The sequence below is a fragment of the Homalodisca vitripennis genome, chromosome 5 (assembly GCF_021130785.1).
Source record: "Homalodisca vitripennis isolate AUS2020 chromosome 5, UT_GWSS_2.1, whole genome shotgun sequence".
NCBI lineage: Eukaryota > Metazoa > Arthropoda > Insecta > Hemiptera > Cicadellidae > Homalodisca > Homalodisca vitripennis.
In genome coordinates, this window is record NC_060211.1 from 93,388,736 (window position 1) to 93,414,661 (window position 25,926).

A 25,926-nucleotide genomic window follows, 5' to 3' on the forward strand; every position below is an offset into this window, starting at 1 on the left:
CCTGAAATTTTTTGTGCAATGTAGGAAAATAAGTAAACAATCTAATGTAAACACAAATGTAATTTTATAAGAGTAGTAAAAAACATTACAGCACAAAATTTATCTTGAAAAAAACCATTTTTAAAGGCCTACTGAGTGTATTTGGGCATTGATTTATGAGTTTTGAAAAAACATTCCAAACACAGGTATTGACTGTAACAACCATTGCATTTCGTTTTCACTTGTGCAGATTTTTCGATGCCTCTTTTCTGCCTGAACGTCCACAAATTGATGCATAACAAAGAGAGCACCTACCTCTCTTTTCCTAACCTCTTTCTGTTGTTCTGTTTGTAAACCAAAACATTGAATGACTAGTGCTGCCCCTGGTGGCCAATCCCCGGACCACTGCAACCAGTGGCAGTCTGGGCCCAGACCAACATAAAGAGCCATTAGTTGTAATGATAGGTGTGCAGATAAGCTATACACAGCAGCAGAAACATGACCATTTCGTGTGTATAAATAAAATACACATGGGCTGAGTGAAAGTTATTGTGTGTATCAAATATACATATGATAGCGAACGTCTAAAATGATGAAAGCCACTTGGGCTGGAGGTAAAAGTACACTTTAAATGCCTGGTAGTCAAAGTGTTTTAATATTTTGCAACACTGTTTCAAAGAACAACACATTGGGAACCTTACCCAAACAAGAAAATTTGTTATTTAAACACTTTTTTTCAATCACCTTCAATCGTTGTCATAACATCCTTATAGAATAAATTATATAAGCAGTGACAACAATATAATAAAGGAGGTATTGAGTTGAACTAATAAAAATACGATACTTCATTTTAAGTCTTGAACATACAGTTTCGAAAGCATGTGACGTTTTATGAAAGCCAAGTTTAAATTAAGTGTTCAAACAAGTAATTAAACTAAACAGGTGTTATGATCCATTAACCTTGTCAGCTAATAGAGAGTTATAGACTTTTAATAAGTTTGTACAGTAGGCTAACACAAGTGGTGTGTGCACTTATTATGTATGTTATTATTGCCTATTCTTTTAGCCAATATCTAAATTATTACATATATCCTTGCAAACTCGACAGTCTGATAAAATATTGGTCATTTTTAAACAGAATTCATAACAGTATCTTGCTGGAATATCACATTTTCCATCCAGGCTTGGTTTTAAACACCATTGCTGAACTTGTATAGTTGAACTAAATAAATATATATTATTATGTACAAATCTAATGGTGTGCATGTGTGTGTGAGCACATGCATGTGTTACTCAATTACATAAAAACTACTAGACCAATAATTTACTTGACCAATTGTACTAACATTTTACATGGACATTCTAAGAGTCCTTGGTTAACACATACAGGGTTTGTCCGGAAAGTAATAGGACTGAGTCAATTAAAAAAAATGTATTGAGCAAATCGTTACAATTCTTTAAAAACTTTCAAGATAGGCTCCTTCTGCGTCGATGCAGCGCTACCAGCGCGATTTCCAAGCATTGAACGCGTCACAGAAGCCATTCTCCGGAATAGCCTTGAGAGCCGCGGTACAAGCTGCTTGGATCTCCTCTGTCGTCTCAAAATGCTTGCCTTTTCAGGCGAGAAAACAAAAAAAGTCTGGGGGGGGCACATCTGGGCTGTAGGGCGGCTGTGGAAGAGTTGGGATGCCGGCCTTAGTCAGGTAGCTGTTCACAAGAAATGCGGTGTGAGCCGCAATTTCTGGTCGCCAGTGAGCACTTTTGGGACCATCTTCGCACACACTTTGCGCATGTTCAAATGCTCCGTCACGATTTCATGAACGACAGATTTCGGTAAATGTAACATCTGGGCAATTAAACGAATACTTAGTCGACGGTCTGAGTTCAAAACTTTGGGCACACGAGTCACATTGTCGGTGTTTGTCGAAGTCGAAGGTCTTCCAGCACGGTCTTCATCAGCGACCTCTTCCCGGCCCTCCAAAAAGGCCTGGTGCCACCGAAACACACCACTTCTTGCTAAAGCAACATCTGGGTAAGCCTGCTTGATTATATCAAATGTCTCTGTCGCAGATTTACCGAGTTTCACACTGAATCTAATTGTGTACCTCTTCTTTAACGAACGCTGCATTTTCAGCTTGCACCACTCACAGAAACACGTCACGTGAAAATGCCTGTTCTGACTCTTCAGGTGCTCGGAGACAACTGACCAGCCGCTTGTTCGTTAGCTAGGATCGCCCTCTACCGAATCCAGGCGGTGAGCGCACGCTCCGAAGTACAGTCTCGGCGAAAGAAAATCAGTCCTATTACTTTCCGGACAAACCCTGTAGGTATATTTCTATTACAAAAATCCCTCCATACTACGCCCCACTATCTCTAAAGTTGCATTACAGCGAGAAAATGTAATTAATTGAAAGAGCCTGTTTAATGTAATCTACTATTCTGTGTACATATTGTTTTATTATGGCACAACCATTTTTTAAAATGAATTTAACTAAATTATTATAAATTTGTTTCCATTTATGGACTTTGACTGCCATTTTTAATAATCCAATGTTACTTAAGTAAAATTGAAATATTACCCTATGTGTATTATTTGTAAGTGTTTACAGCTCGATTGATATAGATTATTTAAGTTAATTGTTCAAAATAAGTATCAGTATCGATTGATTATATCGATAGTTATGATTTAAGTACTATTGTTTGCCAATTTCGATATAAAAAAACCGGGTCCGCTTATCGTACCCTGCCCATTTTATCTGTAGTGTAAATTTTACTACACTAATAACTAGACTAGTATTTCTAAAGAAAAATCAGTATCAACATCGCTATACTAAAGAATACTATAATTTACTAAAAAATTCGGTATCAATTTACAATATCGTGACCATGGAAAGGTATGTTCATTTTTTTTCCTGTAAACTACAATTTTTCCTGAAAATAATAGTAAAAAAAATTCGTCTGCAACGAAAATCAAAGGAGTTATGATTTTTTGAAATTCTCTGAAAACTCTGTTTTTGACAGTACCTCTGGCAACACTATCCATATTTGACAGTTTGGTATTACTCCACGGCTCTCTCAAATAATGAAGGGACGCCATTTTGAACTATTTTGTTCCTCCGTGTCTATTCTTAACCACCTAGTTCAGTAGTGGTAAAGGCACACCTTTGTAGTGGATGTTCATTAAGGTAAGTGATAAGTTACTGAAATTATGCAGACTAGTACGAAATCACTGTCAACGATGCTTGCCCGCTTGCGCAGTGCTGCGCACTGCTTGCTCTTTTAAAAAAAAAATTAACTCGAGCTTGCAAAAGTCGAATCCCAGATCACGTGATGCCCCTGATGCCCGTGCTCCTTAACGCAATAATGCCCGAAAGGCATCAATATAATACAATAATAGGGTACGGTCCAATAAGCGGACCCGGTTTTTTATATCGAAATTGGCAAACGATATTACTTAATCATAACCATTGATATAATCAATCGATACTGATGAATTATTTTTAACAACTTAAATAATCTATATGAACAGCTGTAAACACTTTCAAATAATACAAGGTAATATTTTAAATTTCACGTAACATTGTGTATTAAAATGGCCGTCAATCTTAGGAAGCTTCACGAAATTGCTTTAAAAGACGATAAAATATGTTTTTTATGGCTTCAGGATGTTGGGTTAGTACCTAAGAATCCATTATGTGATATTTGTGGAAAGGTAACAAATGTAACTGTCAGAGGAGCTAACATGGTCGTCTTCAGATGCAAAAAAAAAGAAGGTAATGGTGGACACAACTTTAGTAAAAACGTTTTCGTTCTGTTTCATTTAGTTAAAGTTATGAGTTTCCCTGATTTTGGTTATGTTCATTTATTATTTGTTATAATTAAATTCACATTTTAATTTAAACATATGATTGTTATTACTTTTATATCGATTGATAGTCTATGATTCGATATGCGAATATTAGGTATCGATGATTATATTCTTCGATATAAAAAACCGGGTCCGCTTATCGTACCCTAAGTTACCCATTTTATCTGTAGTGTAAATTTTACTACACTAATAACTAGACTAGTATTTCCTAAAAAAAAATCAGTATCAACATCGCTATACTAAATAAATTTACCAAAAATTCATCTTATTTGCCTTCAGTTAGCGCATATTGTTAATACTGAAGAAGTAAACATACACCTATGTAAAATTTAATTATAAATTAAATTTCTTATAAATATTATTTAAATAGCTTACTGGATCTAGAAACTAGGCCTAATTGTCTAGTTGAAAAATTAACTATGCTTATATTAAGTTTCTGTGATCTAGATAAAGGTCTTCTTCTGGAATTAGGTCTTGAAAGGTAATGGTCTGACATAGGGTTAGGTCTTGAGGATTGATCATTAATGGGGCTATAATTAGGACTTGAAGTTGAGGAAATTTCAGAGCACTGAATATTATTTAGTTCACCTGTGTCAACCCTTTCACTTCCCATTTTGGCTAAGAAGTAGATCCAGAAAATCAAAATAGTACAAACACCTTTCTGATGTCTACACTCGGTAACGTACAAACGATATTTCAACCACAAATAGTATCTAAAATATTAAATAACATATGTCATTAACACATCACCAGACACAATAAAACGTGAATACACTGTATTCAATACTCCTACCATACGACACTACTACAACTAGAGTTGTAATCAACTTATCAACTAATCACATACACACACCGTTCCAGACACAAAATTGATATAGGCTAATATATTCATTCGGTACATACATTACATACACGCTTTTGTTTTTTAATCAGCTGTTACGCGTCAACTTAGCAACAGATGATTTGCCAAGGTAACCATAGGATTGGGCATAAAATCAAGAATCATGGCGTGTACAATCTGTACTATAAGGGGTACGAAAAAATATATTATAGTTAACAGATTTCAGTAACACTGGATATTAATTTAAATGACTAGTATTTTATATTTAAAAATTAATAATAATGCAATAACTTGCAAAACGATATTTCATACATGATAATAATAATCATTTATTGCAGTATGACAACACTAAATTGTGTTCTAACAACATGTTTTTCCCTTTCCTTAAAGTTACAATTCAATTAATATTACCCTTACATTGTAATTATTATTGTAATATAATAACTATAAGTGAAAAGTATATGTAAGGTAAGAAAAATTGACATCAATAAAACTAGGAAAAATGTATGTAAGATATTGGCTAATGATGAGTATATAGTGTCATCAAAAAATGAAGTATTTTCATATCAGTCAAACTATAAGATTGAGCCTGGTAGTGTAAACAGGAATATAATACAAAGTACTATTAATTCAATTTAAGACAATTTTTTATCCAACGATTACCACAGATGCAAATTTCAAAAGTATGATGACCTCCTGTATTCTATGGACAACGCCTAAGCATAAATCGACAGAGCTGATCTCATTAGAGCTAATATGTACTTAATCCATATAAAGGAATGTCAATGAATGTCATAAACCGTATTTTCATAAAATTCATTTCATTAAGGAATAACTTTGTGTTTCATACCAACATTAATTAAAACCTAATAATTAATATTATTTGTATGTTTATGACACAGATTAATTATGAAATATAACGTCTTCTACCTAAAGGAAGATGTTTTGTACCTTATTTTTACACTATTTATATAATTTTAGTTTTCTTATCTGTTAAGAGCAAGTGATCCAAACATATCTTGTATTTTAGATGGTTTCCGCCAAGTCATCAGATACAGATACGAAAATATGAAATTATAGATCCTCTCGAAATGAGGAGTACACTTATTTGTCCATAAAAGATTAACTCGTTAGAGGCTATGAAGGATAATTAAAACCACAACACGGCATTATAAGCTGTGTTTTATATCCATAGTTATTTTTTATAATGATTACCTGAGTCATGATTAATTTATACCATTGACACATTGTTGCGAAGATTGTACTATTTTGTTTCACTCATATTCATTTTAATATTGGAAGTAAGGAAACATCTTTTAAATTTGTAATATTATTAATATTACATAAATATTAAAAATAATAAATCGTTTGAAACTTGTAGTAGTTTAAGTAAGGTAAATAACAGCTAATACCCAACGAATTTATAAAAATATCAAAGTTAGAAATTATACAATAATCATTTTTTTAGTTAATATCAAATGTGCTTCTAGAAATATTTCCTACCATTATTTTTCCTTTTATACTCTATGCCTCATAGAGCTTAATATGCATTTTACAAATAGTAATATTTTAATGTATTGTAATATTTTAATCATAACAGAGCCACTGTGAAGGCTATTCTGAGTGAGACCAACTATTTAGGCCTACTATCGTTCCTGTTTACAGTAAGACGTCTTCCGCATTAACGCATGTTAATACATTATACAGTGCCTCAAAGATCAAGAACCGACCGAATTATTTTCCTTAGACAATATAGTTCGTAGAAGAAGGTTTGATTACTACGTCCACTAAACAGTTAAACATTATTATTCTACTTATAGATCCATCGTTGTAACATCATAATTTAGTACACCAGATGGTAATATATTTTCAAGATCAAAATTGTATTATTAATGCTACAGGTCTATTCACTACAGAGACTGATGTAAATGCCCTAGTATCAACCTTTTATACTATCTTCGGTTTGAATCTTACTCATTACTATTATTTAAATACACTATATTGATATAAACACAAACAAGTGAAGATGCGGAAAAATCATTTATAATTTGGGAGTTTTTCTGTAAACACTTTTAAGAATTAATTAAGTAAATGGCTGGACCATGGATCGCTCAGTTGAACCATTTCTGTACAATTTTATTATTGAAGTGACTACTTCTTTTGGCGGAGTATGGATCTATGTTTTGCACAGCCGCACAGGGGAACACTTTTCGCGACATGTAACGCCACGTCATGCATGTCAAATCAAATCAAATCATTTCTTTATTGCTTTTAGACAATATATAACATTGTATAGCAGTCGTCATATATTCAAACAGCAAATACTCTACACACTCACACACAGTCAGACTTACATTTCACGCATTCACACTAATTCACACTATCTTTGGATCCAGATTTTAAATTTTGGTAATTATGTTCGCTATCTAGCCGCTAGGGGCGACCCATCAAAATTTTGATGTCTGTGTTTCTACGTTCTTACTTGATAATCAAAATACAATTTAAATAAAGTTTTTTGCATATTTTGTTTAATAAAAGTAATTGTATTATTAAATCTATAAAAATTGATTGATTTCAGTAGGTAACAAATTAAATTTATTAAACATATTAAAAGTTATAGGGCGACAGTCTTGTTTAGACGAAACTCACTATTTTAAACACAAATTAATTGTTCTTTAACGTTTTTGAAAAAAAAAAAATAGATTTATTGAGATAGCCTACAGGGTTGCGGAAAACTTTATTCTCAGGATAACCTCAAATGTTCTAAATCGCGTACTAATAAAAAGGTTATGGTGGTATGTGTGAATAACTGTAGTTTACAGTGTAGGTAAATCAATTTTATATCACAAACGTCTTGAAATTAGTTTTTAGTACTTTGTTATAATATAATTTTTATTTTTCTGAGATTTCTCTAGGTCAAACTCCTGAGGTATTTAAAATGGACTTTTAAAAAAATAAAAAAAATTATGGTTGCCTGTAAAGTCGGTTTTACGGGCAAAGATTTTTACGTGACAACGTCTTTTTCTCGGTAGAATATTTATTGATATGAATATTATTAAATTGCACAATAGGAACAAGGAATTGAATGAAAATAAGAATTGCACAAATTTTAACTATAGAAATATATTTTGTTTACTAAAACATTGTACATAATTTGAAATTAATTAAAATTTGTTATTGTAAATGGTAAAGTTGAATAAAACATTTACTAAAATTGGAATTTGAAATTCTTGCTAAACACAGTTAAATTCTAACTCCGCGCGTGGTGATTGGTCGGTTTAGTTCGTTTGTTTGGTCACACTGTTATGACAGGTTAGAGGTTATAATTTGTTATTTTAAATGTTTGACTAGCAATACGCGCTGTTTCTTCTCAATCGACTGAATTACGATTGATTGCAGAGTGATTTAAACTAATAATTTACTTAACACTATCAACATTTGTCAATAGTATGACATAACCTATAAACTCAGTTTCTCAACTTTTGTGTCAATCTAACAATTAATCAATCAATCATAGTTTACGATAATGAAATATCAGTGTACAATTATTTACCTTTATTGTTGTAGTTGTTGTAAATGACGAATCTAAGCACTCCACATTTTCACGAATAAACATAGTTATCTGCTTTATCCCGTGCGGCGGACCCACAGTTATCTGCTTTATCCCGTGCGGATCCCGTGCGGCGGACCCACTGGACGGGCATCGTAACGTTACCGGGCGTTACACTTTTTCATGAGTGACTCCGAGCCGCAACCTAATTGACGTTGTCACGTCAATAAATTTAACGATGTCAAACAGTAAAAATATAAGTACAACGAGATATGGAACAACAACAGATGCTGTGTTTATAAGATATTTAGCAAGATTTTATTCCATAGTTGGTATTTCTTATTTCAGTTATTATAAACCCATAATTTTATTATTAGAATATAATGACAACGAAAATGAAGTAATTATTTCGGAAATAAAAGTCTGTAGTGAGAAAAATACTGACCAAATTATAGAAAATAATATAAACGCTAATAAAGAAAGTATATAAGTATTTATTACTTTAATATTTAGATGTCAGTGATGATTGTAATATTTGAAATATGAAAACATATTACAAAACTATGTATAAAATACTTGAAAATCGAACACTTTTTATGCTAAAGAATTTAATGTCTGATATTTTTATATAAAAAAATAACTATTTAATAATTAACAATCGTACTTTTTCAAGATATATATTCACAGCTCATTATGAAAGTACTCACTTCTGTCGGCCAGTCCCGCGACTGCCTTTTTAATTTTTATATGGGTGCATAAGTTACCGAGTCATCGAGTCTAAATTTTATGGTTTTAATTTATCTCAAGGCATAAAGATTTATATAATTCTCAAAAATACACCTTTTATTTACATAGTTACTAATAGTACAGTAATAAAACCCTAACATAAGTAGGACATTTTCTGTATTATATTGTAGTGAATGAAAACTACTGAGATCTTTTTCTGCAGATTACATAAATACAATTAATGTTTGATTTTAGAACAGTATATTACTTAATGTTTTGATTTGTGACTATATAACTCACCAAACGTTTCTTGGTTCATAAACAAAGGTATCATTTAGTAATAGAAATAGATCAATTAGTTTGAAGAATTAAACTCAGTATTATCACTTCTACAGTAATAAAACAACAATTTGAGGAATACATAGTAAATAGTAAAACAATGTCATTCAATCGAAACAGTCTATGTCTTTCTCTTATGCTTATGAACAATTGATTACATTATCAAATATCAAAGGTCAACTACCTCAGAAGATTATCTATTTGGGGCAAAACATAGAATGTGCGTAGAACTGTTAAACTAATTAAACGAATATGTAATATTATTGTAAATAATTAGATTAATTTGTAATTTGCTTTAAATATTAAACATTGTAAACTATATCTAATGGCAATAAATACTCCTTCGTTCAGTATAGCTTAAATAAGTACTGTACTTAAAACTGTTATGTAAAATAAATTTATTAATGACAACATTTTATAGCATGATACCATTTATGAAATAAAGCAAATTGCGTATCACTATATTACTTGAACAATCTAATATCGACGGAATCCATACATCGAGTGATGTTAAACGTATTCACTCTTTGGTTACCATAATGTAATGTTGAATTTGAGCATACTTTTAAGGAACAAGGTCAAAAATAGTGCTTAATAATTTAATTTTTTTAACTAGGATAACCACACGTGTAAACTCAAAATTGATAAGTGTAATACGACTATAACCCATAATTGCAAAGATGATGTAGATATTAGTTGTCAGTTTTAATTGTTTGATTTTCATTAACTGATATGTATAACTATATTACATAATTATTATTATTTATTACATGTTGTCACATTTTTATGTATTTACTAGTGTAGGCATCAATTTGAAACATTTATATTGTTGTAGCCTTGAATATTTGACATAGTATGTACCTTATAGTCAAGGTGGTAGTTGTAAATAAATTATAACTTGTTGACTGGATACTGTCAATCTAGAGACAGAATAGTGAAGTATTAAGTATATACGTAGAAGAATAATTGAAAATATATCAACAAAAATGTAATAACTTAAGTAGTTTAAAATGCAAAATAATCAATATAAATTCCTGCCAAATCGTTTTGGACAAGGTAAATGTATCTAAATCATAAGAATACAATAATAGAAAAGCTTAGACATTATGTTTATAGGAGAGTAATATCTCAGATTTCCTGCCAAATGATGTTTGGACAAGGTAAATGTATCTAGATCATAAGAATACAAATAGAAAAGCTTAGAAGTTATGTTTAAAGGAGAGTAATATCCTAGATTTGTATGAGAGAAGCTTGTATGGAACAAGTGGCGGCTGCGAAAGATGGAAACATGGGACGACATTAATCAGATGCTCGTGTAACACATCATCAAGTGATCCAGTTACTAGACTATGGAGATAAAATAAACAAATAACTTTCCGCCCATTGGCAAGTGAGTCGATACGGAATACGACAAGTAATTCAGAATAAGTGATAAATGTGATTATGCGGTAAAATTATTATAATACAAACATCTTGAGAAATTCTTTTGGACAATTTCTATTAACGCTGGAAAATAATTTTCATGTGGATACAAGATGATTGTACCCAATTCCATTTTAGACCGTACTAATGAAAAAGGGTAGTTTAAATGAGGATGAAAATACAACAAATTATCATACTGTTTTATAAATCCAAACACGAAGTATGCTGATTTGCAAGTAGTTAAAATGTGTTCAGTGAAAGAGAATTGGGGGTAAAATATGTAACTGCTAAAATAAATGTGTATTTTACTTTATCACGAATTTAAACTTTAATTTGAGATCTATGTTCCTGTCTTTAGTTTAATTATTAAATAACTTACTTACTTTAGCCCTTTGCGATCAGCATCAAATCATGTGTTTGTCTTCTCAAATCGTCAGGGGACAAATGTGGCCATGGGAAACCATCTGCTTCAGGTTGGAGATTTATGACGACCTCCTGTCCCTCAGCTCGATGGACCACGTCTAGTGGGCCTTGCTATCTTGCCGTTGAATTCGTCAGGCCACTACATTTGGCCCAATATATTACGCAGTTTTTTATCCAACTGTCAGTGTCATTGTAACTGCCATAGTGTATCCTATACATTTATTAAAATACTAGTGCATTTGTGGGAGCCGAAGCTGAAAATATGGAAATGACATAATATTTTGTTAATACTAGAGACCTAATTGAGACGGATTATATTTTTACTCTGCAAATAAAAATACTTTTAAAACAGATCATCGTATAATTGAAATTGCATATTACTTGGTTCGTTTAAAAGCAAGTAATACGCAACCCATCGATAAAATTGCATTACCTTGAAGCTAATAAACTTTGTACATTATTTTAGAATTCAATTGCGCTGCGCAACGATGCAGAACACAGCCGGCCACTAAGCGAGACCCACAGAAAAAGCTGAGAGGAAAATCCATATGATACTTCATTTGAGAACTGAACGAGAGATACATTTGGGTCGCATTTGTGGACTCCTTATCGCAAACGGCACTTCAGTCACATTTAACAGCCACAAATACCCCCAACTCATCTTTATTGTTAATGTTAAATTGCGACCACAAGAAGCTTTTGCTCCCACAAAGACAAAACTTAGCATCAGCTATCTGGCAGTAGAGTTCAGAACAGAATTGTGTTAGATCCAGAGACTCACACTCCAAGCCTTCTCTGGCCTATATACAGACACCTCATGTTTCCGCAACAGTACGCTGAAACAGCCAAACAAACAGAGGCAATGAAACTTTCATTCTGCACCTGACAGAGATTATGTATTCTGCAAAGTACAATTTGTCGGGTCTCTCACACTGGAGGTGCACGTCTATTAGATTTTTTACAAACTCTATGCTGTAGAATTGTAATAGAGCATTGACTAGAGTTCAATAATATGATCTGCTACGCGAATGGTGTTCGAGGCCTGTGTTGCTCCAGGTATCAGAGCTTTAAATGAGAGTTTAACCATGTTCTCCTTCTTACAACAGGAGTACCAACTTTGGAAATAGCGTTGGTCAGGTTAGGGCTACTCCGGGGTTCCAAGGGACAAGTCAAAGTATAGTGGCTTTTACACCTAGCATTAAATAAATTTGTTTAGTTGGAACTATAAACAACTTTATCCGTAATCTCCTTATCAACCCAGTTCTGTGCTTTAGTGGAGGGAAGATCGAATATTCTTTCATCGTTGGGTTACGACGCATAGCAGCACCGATAATCAACTCCGAGATCATTATCTTACCGTTCCAGTTGAGGTGCCCTGTCTTACGAATTTATCGAGATATATGAAGCTTGCGTTATCAAACTATTTAGTCATTTTACAAAAATCATCGTTAATTGCTTTCATAACATTGTTTAAATCTGGAACTTCACTCCTCAAAGGAACTCCAACAACAACGACATTAGTGCTTATTTAATGTTGTAAACTCGTGAGTGAATGCTACAGTTCACCACAGCTGTTGGGAGCATCATTTGTCCCAGCTAGGAGAACAACAAATTCATTTTTTGTGATCGGCGGTTGAGAGTACTGCCCTCCAGTACATTTTCAAATGTTTCTCCAGGTTTTATGATACCAATTACATTTCAAGAACTGCTTGGCAATTCATTTCGTAAATGAGTACAAACATTATGGCCATGAGAGCAACTAACTAACACAACGTTCATTACTTTATTGGTTTTAAAAATCTAGCTTTCCCGGTCTGGTATTTGAGGGCAGTACTCGTCCGAATCGTTTCACTTCGGATGCCTCATTGGATCGTCTTTTGGGATTAGCCTTTGGTGTGAAATGTTCTCAGGTATTGCGGTATAAGCCAACTCCTCAGGCGAAATTTGATTCTGTAGTTATTAGCATACCGTTATTTCTGTAGTTTCTGAGATAGCAGTAATTTTATTCTTAGTAACAATGTGGTTCTCATTTCGAGTAAAAAATATTTTCTTAGTCTTATTATATATCTAGATCTCAAATAAAGTGGCCAGATTGATTTGGTTCGCTATGAGCGTGAAAGTTTATTATATTTCATGAGTTAATTTGTCTGATTTCCTCGATAAAAGAACAAACTATGAGGTTGGTTTAATTAGGTGAATTTCATTCAATTCTTAGTAATGGGCTTGTGTTCTTGGGTTAGTATGACATTTTGTAAATTTCTACCTTATAAAAGTGGACCTTGAGTGTATTATTTAGCTCAAATGGTAGAGAAAGCTGTTAGATTAATATTTTATTAGAGAGCATCATTATTTGTTAATGTCTTTTTTTAATTTATGTTTTTAATAATCCAGAATGTTTTGTTAATCATATTTATTTACTTAATACAAGACATAAATCCCAAGACTTGAGTCCACATTATAGGTTGATTTAATTCAAATAACTTATTTTGTAATATACCAAACCATTTTTAACAATGTGCCAAATCTAGTTTCAAACTGCCAAAATTTGTGTTTATTTAAACAAAACTTATATCCTTTCTCGAGGAGAGTTAGTTCTATTTTAATAAATATTTTTAGTAAAAAATGTTATAGTTGTGTGGTAAAATCTTATTTAAAACATTTAATATGAATTAAGTCTTCATGTATGTTGTTCAAACTAAGATTAGTTTTATTTCAAATGGTATTTATTGAGACATGTAATAATTTCAATGGCCTGAATTGTTTATTAATTATGAAAATAGTGTTAAATTTAGTATTTGTTTTTTAGAATGGATAAAGTACTTGATTACGATCCATTGATTTTATATGTACACTGAACAATAAAAATATTTTTTTCTTGGGAGGTTCTATCAACCACCTACTACTTTAGTCTGTGTATAGTCTGTACAGTATTGTAAGTTTTGGTACTGTCCGTGTCCGTCGTACCGAATTGATTTAAACCTTAAAAAATATAAAAATATCAACATAGTACAGACGAGTTGAGGGCGCAATGTCAAAGTTGTTATTTAATTGTTTTGGTTTATTATAACATACATTGACCGTATTCCGGTAACTATAGGTGTATGCTGTATTCTTTACACATTATGCATTGTGACTTGTCAAAATCGTGAGTTAACATGGACTGGACAGTGGTTTACATAAATACATTTCACTTACTTAATTGATTTTATTAATAAACATAAGTCTGAAAAGAAAATTTAAGTCAGAAGACAGTTTATATTTTTATAAACGTAACTGTGAGTTCACGTGTTTGATAAACGTTTATTTTTGAAATACTCATAGCCTAATTTAATTCAAGGGTTATTTTAGGTTAAGTCTAACCATGAAATGTTGGGTTTTGGCAATTCGTAGTTTCCGGAGTCGTTGTTTTCTATATATCGTAACTGTTTTGTTTATTATCTATCTATTTAAAGTATTTCAAAGCAAAAAATCTCTTAACTTTAAATCAATATTTTATAATTTTCCATTCTTGGATGGTTCACGATTCTTCTTCCGCCATTCACATGGGAATAAAAGTAAATTTATCCCTGGTAAATTCCTAAGGACCTTAACTCCTTCAAATGAAAGTTATTGTAGTTTTCGTCTTGGATTTCCTGATTTTTTTGATTTGTCTGATAGTGAGATTGATTTAAGTCCAGAACTAGGAGAACAGGGGTCTTACAGAGTGATTTATAATGTACTTCAAGGTACATGGATCAAGAATCAAACCAATAACATAACATATTGTTCTCATCTAACTCCAGACTTTTTGTATTATCTGGTGGAAATTGTTATTAGGTGGGAAGGGCCTATCAGCATAGCTGCATTTGTTCCTAGCTATGATGCATCTATAACATTGTGTCTTTTACAAAGATTGTGTTTCTGTGTTCCTGAAATGTCAAAAGTGTCCTTGCATTTTGTATTTCCATTAGAATACCCACCAGATCATCTAGCTTGTGACTCTGTGTTATCAATTCCTCCAGGATGTGCCATCCCTAATATTATATTAAACAAAAGACTTATTACGTTTAGAAATAAAGAAGAGCTTACATATCCAGTAAACGTTGCAAGAAATGTTGCTAGAATTAGTGCAAATACAAAATTTGTGTTGGTATCTGACATAGAACTGATTCCTAGCAAAAATCTAGTATCCCGATTCCACAAAATGGTACCAAAATTGCATTTAAAAATTAATAGTGGGAAGACCTTCATGAGACGTTTGGTGTACGTATTACCTGTTTTTGAAATAGAAGATTACATCAGTAATATCCCAGAGAAAAAATCTGAGTTGCTGGATCTATATTCACAAAACAAAGCAATTTATTTTCATCGTTGGATATGCTTGCATTGTCAGAGGTTTCCTGGACTTCAAAGATGGATTCATCAAACAAGTTATGCAACAGATAATTCAATACAGGTTTGTAATTAAAAGAATATGATAGAATCTTGTACTAGTAATCCTCTACTATTACTATATCAATTTCAGAACAATTTTGTACTATTGAAAAAAATTACAAAGTGAACAATTTTATTAAGAGGCAATTACAGATGTCATAAAAATGGAAGTACAAAAATCATTAAGAAAATTCAATAAAGCAAAGTAATGGTACTTTGGTATATACCAATCACACAATAATTATAACAAATTGTTCTGGTGGTTGGTAATTAGGGAAGAAAATAGTGTTATGCATATAAATAAACATAAATTCTGTACACTCTCAGAAATCAACTTGAATTTCTTTAGTATCGAAATATAGCCTATTACAAAGTGAACGTTCAAAAAAATATTTAATAAAGCTAACATAGTAATCCTTGTCCCTATCTAACTTACTATGTGTTATTACGTGATTTAGGTAGTTATGTATTATAGGTAGAAAAAGGTCAAATTTAACCTTTACGAGTGTTTATTTCATCTCAGCTTGAATTTAGGTAATACCTCGAGGGATGTTTTTTTTACGTCATAAGTGTGGGTTGATGTGGTCCCACACTGATGGCATTTGTGATTGGTACTTTCCTGTGCGGAATCGTCCAAAGTGATCAGAGCACAAGAAAGTATTGATTAGAAATGCTTCTGGCTAGCAGTGTGGGCTTTGTGATGACACCTCACACTGGCAAAAACAAAAAACATCCCTTGAGATAGAATCTAAAACTCAAGTTGTGATCACCTGAGCGTCTCAAACTATCTTCAGGTTGGAAAAGATATGATACAATGTATATGATGTGAATGGAGTTGCTTTGTGGGGCCATTCTCATTTAGCAAATAAGCTGTTTGTACTTCAGAAGAAGGCAATTAGGAGAATTGGCAATGTACATAGTAGAGAACATTGTAAACCTCTTTTTGGTAAATTTTAATATTTTGACCCTGCCGTCCATCTATGTTTTTAATGTATTGTTGTATGTTAAAGATAATTTATTTAGACTTAGCAACCAAAGAGATGTACATAATCATTTTACACGCAATAGAAATAACTTAATAACTCCTAGATGTAACTATACTAGTACTCAATGCAGCTTTCAATACCAGGGTATCAAGCTTTTCAATGCTATACCCCTGCAAGTAAAGATCATGAGCAGGACTAATTTCAAAAATACCATAAAATGTTGGTTGTTAAAATCTGCTATTTACAGTTTCGATGAGTTTTTTCTTGTAGTGCAAAATCTCACAAGCTAGTTTAATGTATCGTTATTGACGTTGTTATATACATTCTTTGTATCCTGACAATAAATGCTTTGATTTGATTTGATTTGATTTATAGATAATGATAATCATGTGGATGCATAGGTATCTCAATTTATTTTTCTATCCTCAGTCAAGTTGCACTATTCCTTTACTTTTATATCAAGTTATTACAAATAAAACATTGAATAGTTTAAAATCACCTTGTTGAAATAGCCTAGTAATAATTATGAGCTATTATGGTTCACTTAAATTTGGTTTATACTTTTAAACAAGCCTTCTAAAAGCTAGCAATAACAAAAAGTAGGGAAATATATCAAAAGTAGATGTTGCAAACATGAATTGATTTTTCAGAAAGTGATAAAATGTTAAAGCTTCTAACCCCAATACTATCAGGCCTACCAGTGGGCCAACCACCCTACATGAGAGTATTGTTTATGATTTAACTGTTGTTATTTGAGGTTACTATTGAAAACTCACCTAATCTAACTATGTGACGTTCGGACCTACTCAAGGGTTAAACACTATATCCAAAGGCTGGTTGGTCTACCTAAGAGCAACGTGCCTACTTAAGAACCAACCAGAGTAAATATGAAATTAACTACCTGAGTGTCAAAATATGAGTTGTGACTCACGTGATCTTTTGACTGTGAATCAATGACAATATCTGGCCTGGACACAAGAGACAGATGTAGACAAGTTTGTAAGGTCTTAAGGATTCTTACAGCACCCTTCCTTTACATCCTGTAGACTGTACTTCATGAATCTGCTCAAAACCTTTCTGGCAATGCATCAAGACACACTTACGTAACTAGAAATGTCACAATTAATGCACTACTCATATACAGGACAGCACTCTATGAGTCAAAGCCTACATTTGCTGGAGTGAAAGTTTTGAACAACCTGCCAGAAACACTTAAGAATACCAGCGGTAAACTTTTCAATATAAAAGTGACTGCCATTTTACCGGGACGATCATTCTACAGTGTACAGATGTTTCTGACCTGGAGAGAAAATAAACAAACATCTAATGATTTTATCTAACGTTGAATAGCTACTTATAATGGTTTATTTATTGTTGTTATTTGTTACTTGACACGGATTCAGATCCCAATGATATTGTTTTAAGTTTGCTCAATAAAGTAAATCTCCTGTTCTGACTACTTACATCAGCTGTCGCACCATTTTTGGATATGGATTGGATATTGTACATTCACAATAATAGTGTACTCAGGAGGGTTTTGACTCAAAAGAATGATGTTATTGTTTATTACAACATTCTGATAATACAAGTATGTATCACGTTAACACCAATGCCTCCGGCCACTACTCCTAGCTGAAAAACACAGTGACAAAGCAGACATATTAGAAATGCATCTAACCATAACTTCTTTACTATCTTGAAAGAAAAGTATTCAAAATTTTAATTTTCAACACCTTTGCTATTTGTCATTTTCACCTCCTTTTACTGTTTTGTTCAGGTACATGATTGCAATAGGTTAATATTATGGATCTCATAGGTCTTAATAGTGTGGATTAAAGCAAATTTGAAAATAAAACATATTGTAACTTTCCATTTATGTAATAAGTAATGTAGAAAGTAAAACACAACTTTCATTAATTTAATAAATAAAAGAAGTAAAATAACCATAACTTCCTAATATCATATGTTAATACAACTTACTGTATTAACAAACCAATTCGTAACTTCTGATCAAATCAAAGATCAGTTTTGTTTGTTTAAAAACAACTCAAGATCGCACATCAAAACCACATGCTTAGGCCTATTCAGAAAAATAAAATTTAAAAAATCAAAATTACATTCCCTATACTTTTTGCTTACATAATCCACTCTCAAACACATATTCTAGACATTATATAATTTTCCAAATTAAATAATAGTGTTTGAGTTGAATGCGTGCGGTATTTGAGCAATGGACACTGTAGTTATCATTTAGAAGGCACTAGTACACAGGCTGGTTGTTGATACCTTACTGACCACAGAATGGCCAGAAAAGATAAGCTAGGGGATACAGATAATGCTAAAAATCTTAATAACAAGAAGCACAGCTCAAAATTATAACCAAAATTACAATCCATTTCCAACATTAAAAGGCATTGTTATTTGTAATTTTTACGACCTAAACCCACATATAGGCTGTTGTCAAAAGTTACAAGACATTATTTATATTAGTGGATGATTACAATCAAAATATTTAACATTATGTTTATATCATCATTTTTTAAATCATCAAAAAGTATCATTTTTCTATTTTTTAAATTTTTTGGTGGATTTTGTACAAAATCAGCCTATTGCAATAGCCCTCATGTTAGCATTTAATACAAATTTCTGCATATCTTCACCAAACATAATCCCCAGAGCCCAAAACCACCCACTCTATGCATATATCTTTACTTTATAATGTGGCTTGTGAAAACTATAACTGTCCCAAAAAAGCCCAGTTGAAACATGGTATAATTGATCTTATACATGTCTCTACTAAGTTCACTAATCAGCTTGGTCAGCCATTTCGTTCCAATATGGTAATCATTTAAACTTTGGTATCTCAAACAGTTTTGAGATTTTGAATACATGTTAATCCCATAAGAAATTTTCTATCACTGGTGATAGGAATGTTAAAAAAAAGCTTAAACTTGGCTTAAACAGGATTTTTCCGGACATTTGCCATTGTTCAGTGAAACAAGAAATCAGTAACACTACGTTTCGAGATCTGCAATCTGATCTCTTCTTCAGGTAAAGAACTAACCTAATACATAATTACAAACTAGGTTAAAATAAACAAATCTTACCAAAGCGTTGTGGCACGCCTTAGTCAGGAATCGCAACCTACATGTTGTTTGTCATATTCACTAACTCTATAAACATGCACTTAATAAAAAACTATACAAAACACTAATCATTAAAACTGAACTACGGAATACAGGTCACACCTATACGGTGTGCATGTTTATAGAGTTAGTGAATATGACAAACAACATGTAGGTTGCGATTCCTGACTAAGGCGTGCCACAACGCTTTGGTAAGATTTGTTTATTTAAACCTAGTTTGTAATTATGTATTAGGTTAGTTCTTTACCTGAAGAAGAGATCAGATTGCAGATCTCGAAACGTAGTGTTACTGATTTCTTGTTTCACTGAACAATGGCAAATGTCCGGAAAAATCCTGTTTCCTTCACAATCCTTCCATCGTCAAAAATAACCTTCAAACAAAGAAGCTTAAACTTGGTACAAAAATTTGCTTTAAAACTATATATTATATATGTTTGACAGGTATTTGGTCTTCCGATCATATGTTAGTTTGCTTATTTAAACACATATGTGACAGATACGGCCAAATACAAAATAATTGAATCGGAAAAAGTAAGCGCTCTGTGGTGTAATGGTAGCACATTCACCCGGCAAGTGAGAGATCCGGGTTCGACTCCCGGCAGAGCAAGTACTTTTTGTGATTCAATGTTTATTGAAATTAAATAAGGCTATTGCCATTTATACAATTTAATGTATATATATATTCATTGGCCAGCCTTTTCTTATCATTATGGCGGCCACTTGAACTTTAAAAAATCACAACTTTGTTCTTTTAATGAAACTGGAAAAATAACAAGATCTTGAATATATGTAAATCCCATGAGAATAAAATAAAATTATAAATAAATAATACAGTTGTCACAATGTCTACCTACTTCTTCTAGCTGAGCTGCAAGGACTGTTTTCTAATTACAAACTTTAAAGCTAGAAATTTAAAATGCAATCAATGGCTAACTTATATATTTTAGATACAAAAATTATAGTTTTATATCAGGATTTAAAAGTTATAATTGAAAAAAAAAATTATGGAAAATTAGAAGATTTTTTAAAATGTGACAACACACTAGGCTTGCAAAATGAGAATTTCTAGCAAGTAAGATTTGTTTTGATCCAAATTTAAAAACTAATATAAGGAACATGGTCAACAGTGCAATTATATATACTAAGCTACATTAGAATTTGATGCTTTAAGGAACAAACATAAATTTAATATAATCCAAGAACCCAAAAAAGTGACTGGAAACTTTAACAACTACTCTGTCAATTTATTTTCAAACAAATTAATAATTTGAATAGTGATAATGCTGTTCAGAATGATATGTAGTTCAGTGATATTCTTATGATATGTTGTTATTAGAAATTATTAATATAGGTAAACAATTAAAAATGAAGAAAATTGTAATCATGATGATGTATAGGTTATTATAAATTAAGGAATGTATACATGCCATTGTATTACCTGTATATTATTACAGTGTAATTCATTTTTGGTAGAATCAAAGATACTTGCAGAACCTATGTACAACTGAAAAGACTCAACGCTAATAAAAAAATTACAGACCTGTTTCCTTTCTGCCAAGTTTTCTAAGAATTTGATAGAATTATCTATAATAGAATAGTTAACATTTTATAAAACATCCCAGAAAATGAATTCCACAGTTTTATTTCAAGAAGCTAGTGTTAATTTTTAGTTTAAAGTTTCATTACCAGCATAAGTAGGTGCCAGATTTTATAATCTGCGAAGGGTTTGTTGAAATGAGTGTATATGGTTATTCACTTTGAATTTTAGATTTAACTTTAAATCCAAATACATATTGAGGAAGAATTTTCATAATATTTTGAATAATTTCTAGCCGATGTTGGTTGTGCGAAGAGAATTCCCATATCACCGCTGGGAGCCTATCTACATAGGTACGAATCAGGAACCTCTCTACAGTGAGCTACTCAGTTGGGAGGGCAAACAGGATAAGATGATTCAGGTGTGTTATATAATCATTATTCTTTATTAACACGCGAGAGATCGCGCCCGCGGCAGTTTGCCGCGCTTTTTTTATTTCTTTATATTTTCGTTTGCAGTGATGCCCCAGGATAACAGGGTCTCGTTTTATCCCTCCCAGTACATCCCTGCGCCTGACCTTGACAACCGTTAGTCTGTCGCTGGCTTTGTTTGCGAGTGGTGGAATTTCTGTTGTAGCTCTACACCTGCCGCGGCAATATGCCTTCGCGCGATCTCTCCCGTAGTGCATTCTGTTAAATCTGCGAATATTGGAAATATTTCTAAATCTTCAATATTTTGATGTTCTTGTGTTTTTTGTAACGTTTTCGAATACATACACACTTCTTCAGTTAGCTTAGACGATAATTTCCACTGAAACAAAAATAGTAAACTTGTACTAATTTACGGGTTTTTATATTTTAACTTTTTATGAAACTTAGAAAGAAATTTTAATTTTTCGTTAACATTTATAATTTTTCTTTGATATAAAATAGGTTTCTTCATTTGCACATAATATTTTATTGAATTAGTAATATTTTGCCTAAATATTGATTTATTATTATATTATAACGTTTTTGAGGCAATTTGTTTTGTTTTAAGGAAATATACATATTATAAAATTTATTTCTTCCTCATAATAAAATACTTTATTGTAATAAAATGTTTTCATTTAAAAGCCTAATTTATATTATTGCGGCAAATTGCTCACACGCGACCTTTTTCGTACCAAAAAGTCACCAATTCCGAACCAGATATACAATGTATCATAATAATATTTCTCTTTGTTAGAACTTAAGTACCCAATTACTTTTATTAGTATATACTGAAAGACAGTAATAGATACAACACACAGTTTTTTTATTGAAACTTTTCTCACCAAATTAAAGCTGCAATTTGAGTAAAAGACGAGCGTGAGCAATTTGCCGTCGCGCGACCTCTCGCGTCCAGGAAGTGAGTGCGATCTCTCGCGTGTTAAGGACCTGACACAACCTTCTTAAAATTGTGTCGTTTGTCCGTTCTTTGCCAAAACCTTGATAGAAAGGCCCTAGAGATTTTAAACTTGGTCCTTTGGTTCCTCTTAGTCCAAAGAACAGTTGATCTGTCTGTGTGTCTATTTGAGTCATATCTCTTGATAGAAATGTACTACAGATTTAAAACTTGCATAGGTCTTCTTGATCTAAGAAAGAACTGTATTTTTATGAGGTTGAAGGTCAAAGAGTAGTCTGTTCTGTGTGTCATTAGTTGTTTTGTTATGTTTCTTGTTAAGCCCTTTAATACTTGGTCGTTTCAGTTTATTTGACTAAGTGTACAATATATAGTAAAGCAACAGATAATGTGACAACAGATTTAATTTAAATATTAGTATTTAACCTACAACAATCACATTTAGGCTATTTAAAATATGGTAATTCTTGATATAACAGGATGAACACACAGATGCAAGTATTATGGAATTAGTAAAAATACAAAAAGTGTTTTGTTTGTCCTTCATAAGAAGATAGTACTGTACGATTTACTGTTAATATAAAACAATGTGGCAACTTTTATATTACTTGCATATGAGTGAATTATGAAATTGGTTATTTTGAGTAATTACTAGGTCAACATTAATTATTCTCATACTTAAAGATGTATGACATTGATTTAGTGACAATAAAAACTACTAGTTACTTGTAAGCTTAAGTTCTTAGCATTGTGCAGCTGGTTTCAAGAATTTTTAAAGTTGTCTAGTCAAATAATATAAAACATTTCTAACACAATTATTAGTATTTCATTATTAATTAGTACAAAATTAATCTAGAGTTTTGATACAGTAAGAAGAGCAAGCTTACATTTACCAAATTGCAAGGTCGTTCCTATTCTCTACAATCTCTTTTTTTCTGAAATTTTGCAACACTGTACAATTCAATTCAATTTGTCTGGTAACCACAAAAAAGTGCCCTGTGGGCACGAAGTATCTAATTTATTTGTGTTTATTATAATGCCTAAGAAGAACAGGAACACCCTTGCAATCAAGTAAAAGTAAGCCTACTCTTTGCATTGTGTCAACATTCTTATATTAACACAATTATTATATTAAGATATTTCAACCCCACTGTGAAGAGAAATTTTATGAGGATAGATGTATGAGGATAGAAACTCATCAATTAGAATATAGCACTAATTATTAAATATGTATAAGAGAGTATAAATAAAGAAGGGGATGTTTGTTTAGATGCATGAGATGTGTCTATTGGGATACCATTTTGTCATCTTGGATGGTGCCTTCCTGGTGCATGCACCTGGCATCAAGCGGCGGTCCGGTACAAGTCGAGACACATCAGACGTCCAGACAGCGTACCACTACAATAACATGCGACATTACGATGAAATCATGCGACGAGTTACTCAACAGCTGGGCTCCAAGCAGGGCTGCAAGACACACTAGCAGATAACACAAGCTGGGCAGGTTCGTAAATTCTTAATATTTTAAAATAACTAAATTTAAGATTTTATTTTTGTTATTAGGTTACAATGCATTAGATGATAGTACATGTATATTGTATTAAAATTATGAATGTTTTAGTTTGGATGTATAGAATGTTTTGGATTAATTCATACTATTAAATGTATTAAAAATAATATTTAAACACTGGTATCAAATAAATCACAATGAACAAAACTGAATAAGTGTATATTAAGTACTCGAAATTGGCTTCTTTCTCAAAGTGACAAGGTATGTTAAGAGTGACTAAGAAGAAAAAACAGACAGGTCCAAACAGCTCAATGAGCCATAAGTTTTTACCCCTAAATCCAAGGCAATTAACAAAAACCTATCTTTTACAAAGGATATATAAAATAATGGTCCAGAATACAGAATACAGAAAGCTTTATTCATGATCATCAAGAACAGAATAGTTTTCAATCAATAATAAAAATAATAAGTTATGAAACATAACATTGAAAGGAAAGAACAAAAATTAACAACAAAAACATTACAAGTCAGGAGTTGAGAATGTCATAAAACTCATCGAGACTGTAGATAGAGTTCTTCACCAGCCACTTGTGTAGTCTTCTTTTTAGAGTTTTAGCGTTGCCGGTCTTGATGGCATCAGGAAGGGAGTTCAGAAGCTTGGTTCCAGCAAATGATGGTTTTTTGGTGAAGAGCGTTGTTCTATGAGCTGGTAGACGGTGAGCTTGAGCCTGTCTAGTGTAGTAGTTGTGCACCTCACTGTTTCTCGGGAAGTTTTGCTTGGAAGCATATATGATGACTTCGATGATGTAAATTGAAGTCACAGTGAGAATGTCGAGTTCAGTAAAAGATTCTCTGCAGCTGTCTCGGGAAGAGAGGTCGGCCATGATTCTTATGGCCCGCTTCTGCAAGATTAGTACCCTCTGGAGATTACCATTTGAAGAACTCCCCCAAAGGATGATTCCATACCGAAGATGGCTCTCAAAGAGAGAGTGGTAGGCTATTTTTAGAGCAGATGTTGTGCCCGTAGCTTTTATCCTTTTGAGAGCAAAGAGAGCAGAGCTGAGCTTTGAGCTAAGGTAATCAATGTGGCAACTCCATGTAAGATTTTGGTCTATCATACCTAAATGTTTAAGCTCATCCACTTTTTCTAGATCTGGTGGGCCTGATATGTGGTCTTTATGTCTGCCTAGTGCAAGGAGTTTTGTTTTGGATGGGTTGAAAACAAGGTCGTTATTTAGGCAATATTGTTGGGCCATGCTAACAGATATATACATGTTGATTTCTAGTGACTCCGCTGTTGAACTGCTGGTGATAAGAGCTGTGTCATCTGCATATGATACAGGATGACTAAAAGCCTCGAGTGTTTTACCTAGATCACTAGTGAATAAAATGAATAGGACGGGTCCCAACACAGATCCTTGCGGAACTCCTCTTCTAACATACTGTGGAAGTGAATGAAGAACCTTCGTCAAGCCCTTAGCTGTGTGTTTCAGCTCAACTATTTGCTGTCGCCCAGAGAGGTAGCTTTCGAACCATTTCAGGGCTATACCGCTGACACCCAAGGTTCTGATTTTGTATAAAATAAGCTTATGAGACAGTGAGTCAAATGCTTTACTCATATCGAGAAAAACAGTTGTTACAGTATTTTCAGACTCAATATTATCAATTATACACTCAATGAGCTCAGCAAGGGCGGTGATAGTCGATTTGCCCGGGATGAACCCATGTTGTCCTTTTGGCAGCAGATTGTTATGCTGAAGGTGCTCTAACAGTCTCGAGAGAACTATTTTTTCCAAAACTTTT

The 25,926-nt window shown here is 32.6% G+C and overlaps 2 protein-coding genes across 4 annotated transcripts in view; one reads left to right on the plus strand and one right to left on the minus strand.

Annotated features, from left to right (window-relative positions):
- LOC124362530 (transmembrane protein 41B) overlaps window positions 1-9,403 on the minus strand; it is a 32,630-nt gene extending 23,227 nt beyond the window's left edge. The window contains exon 1 of one of the 3 annotated variants that reach the window (XM_046817117.1): window positions 9,265-9,403. In XM_046817117.1, coding sequence (XP_046673073.1) covers window positions 9,265-9,298 — 34 coding nt within the window. In that variant the 5' untranslated portion in view covers window positions 9,299-9,403. Of the gene's footprint in view, window positions 1-4,222; window positions 4,378-4,435; window positions 4,723-9,264 lie in introns of those variants that run through there. The other 2 variants (XM_046817118.1, XM_046817115.1) reach the window with 2 other exon arrangements.
- A 4,697-nt stretch (window positions 9,404-14,100) lies between these two features.
- Window positions 14,101-25,926, plus strand: part of LOC124362531 (beta-1,4-glucuronyltransferase 1-like) — a 34,898-nt gene continuing 23,072 nt past the window's right edge. Inside the window, exons 1-3 of the mRNA XM_046817120.1 lie at window positions 14,101-15,583; window positions 21,526-21,651; window positions 23,884-24,117. Of these exons, the coding sequence (XP_046673076.1) occupies window positions 14,510-15,583; window positions 21,526-21,651; window positions 23,884-24,096 (1,413 nt within the window). The 5' untranslated portion in view covers window positions 14,101-14,509 and the 3' untranslated portion in view covers window positions 24,097-24,117. The remainder of the gene's footprint in view (window positions 15,584-21,525; window positions 21,652-23,883; window positions 24,118-25,926) is intronic.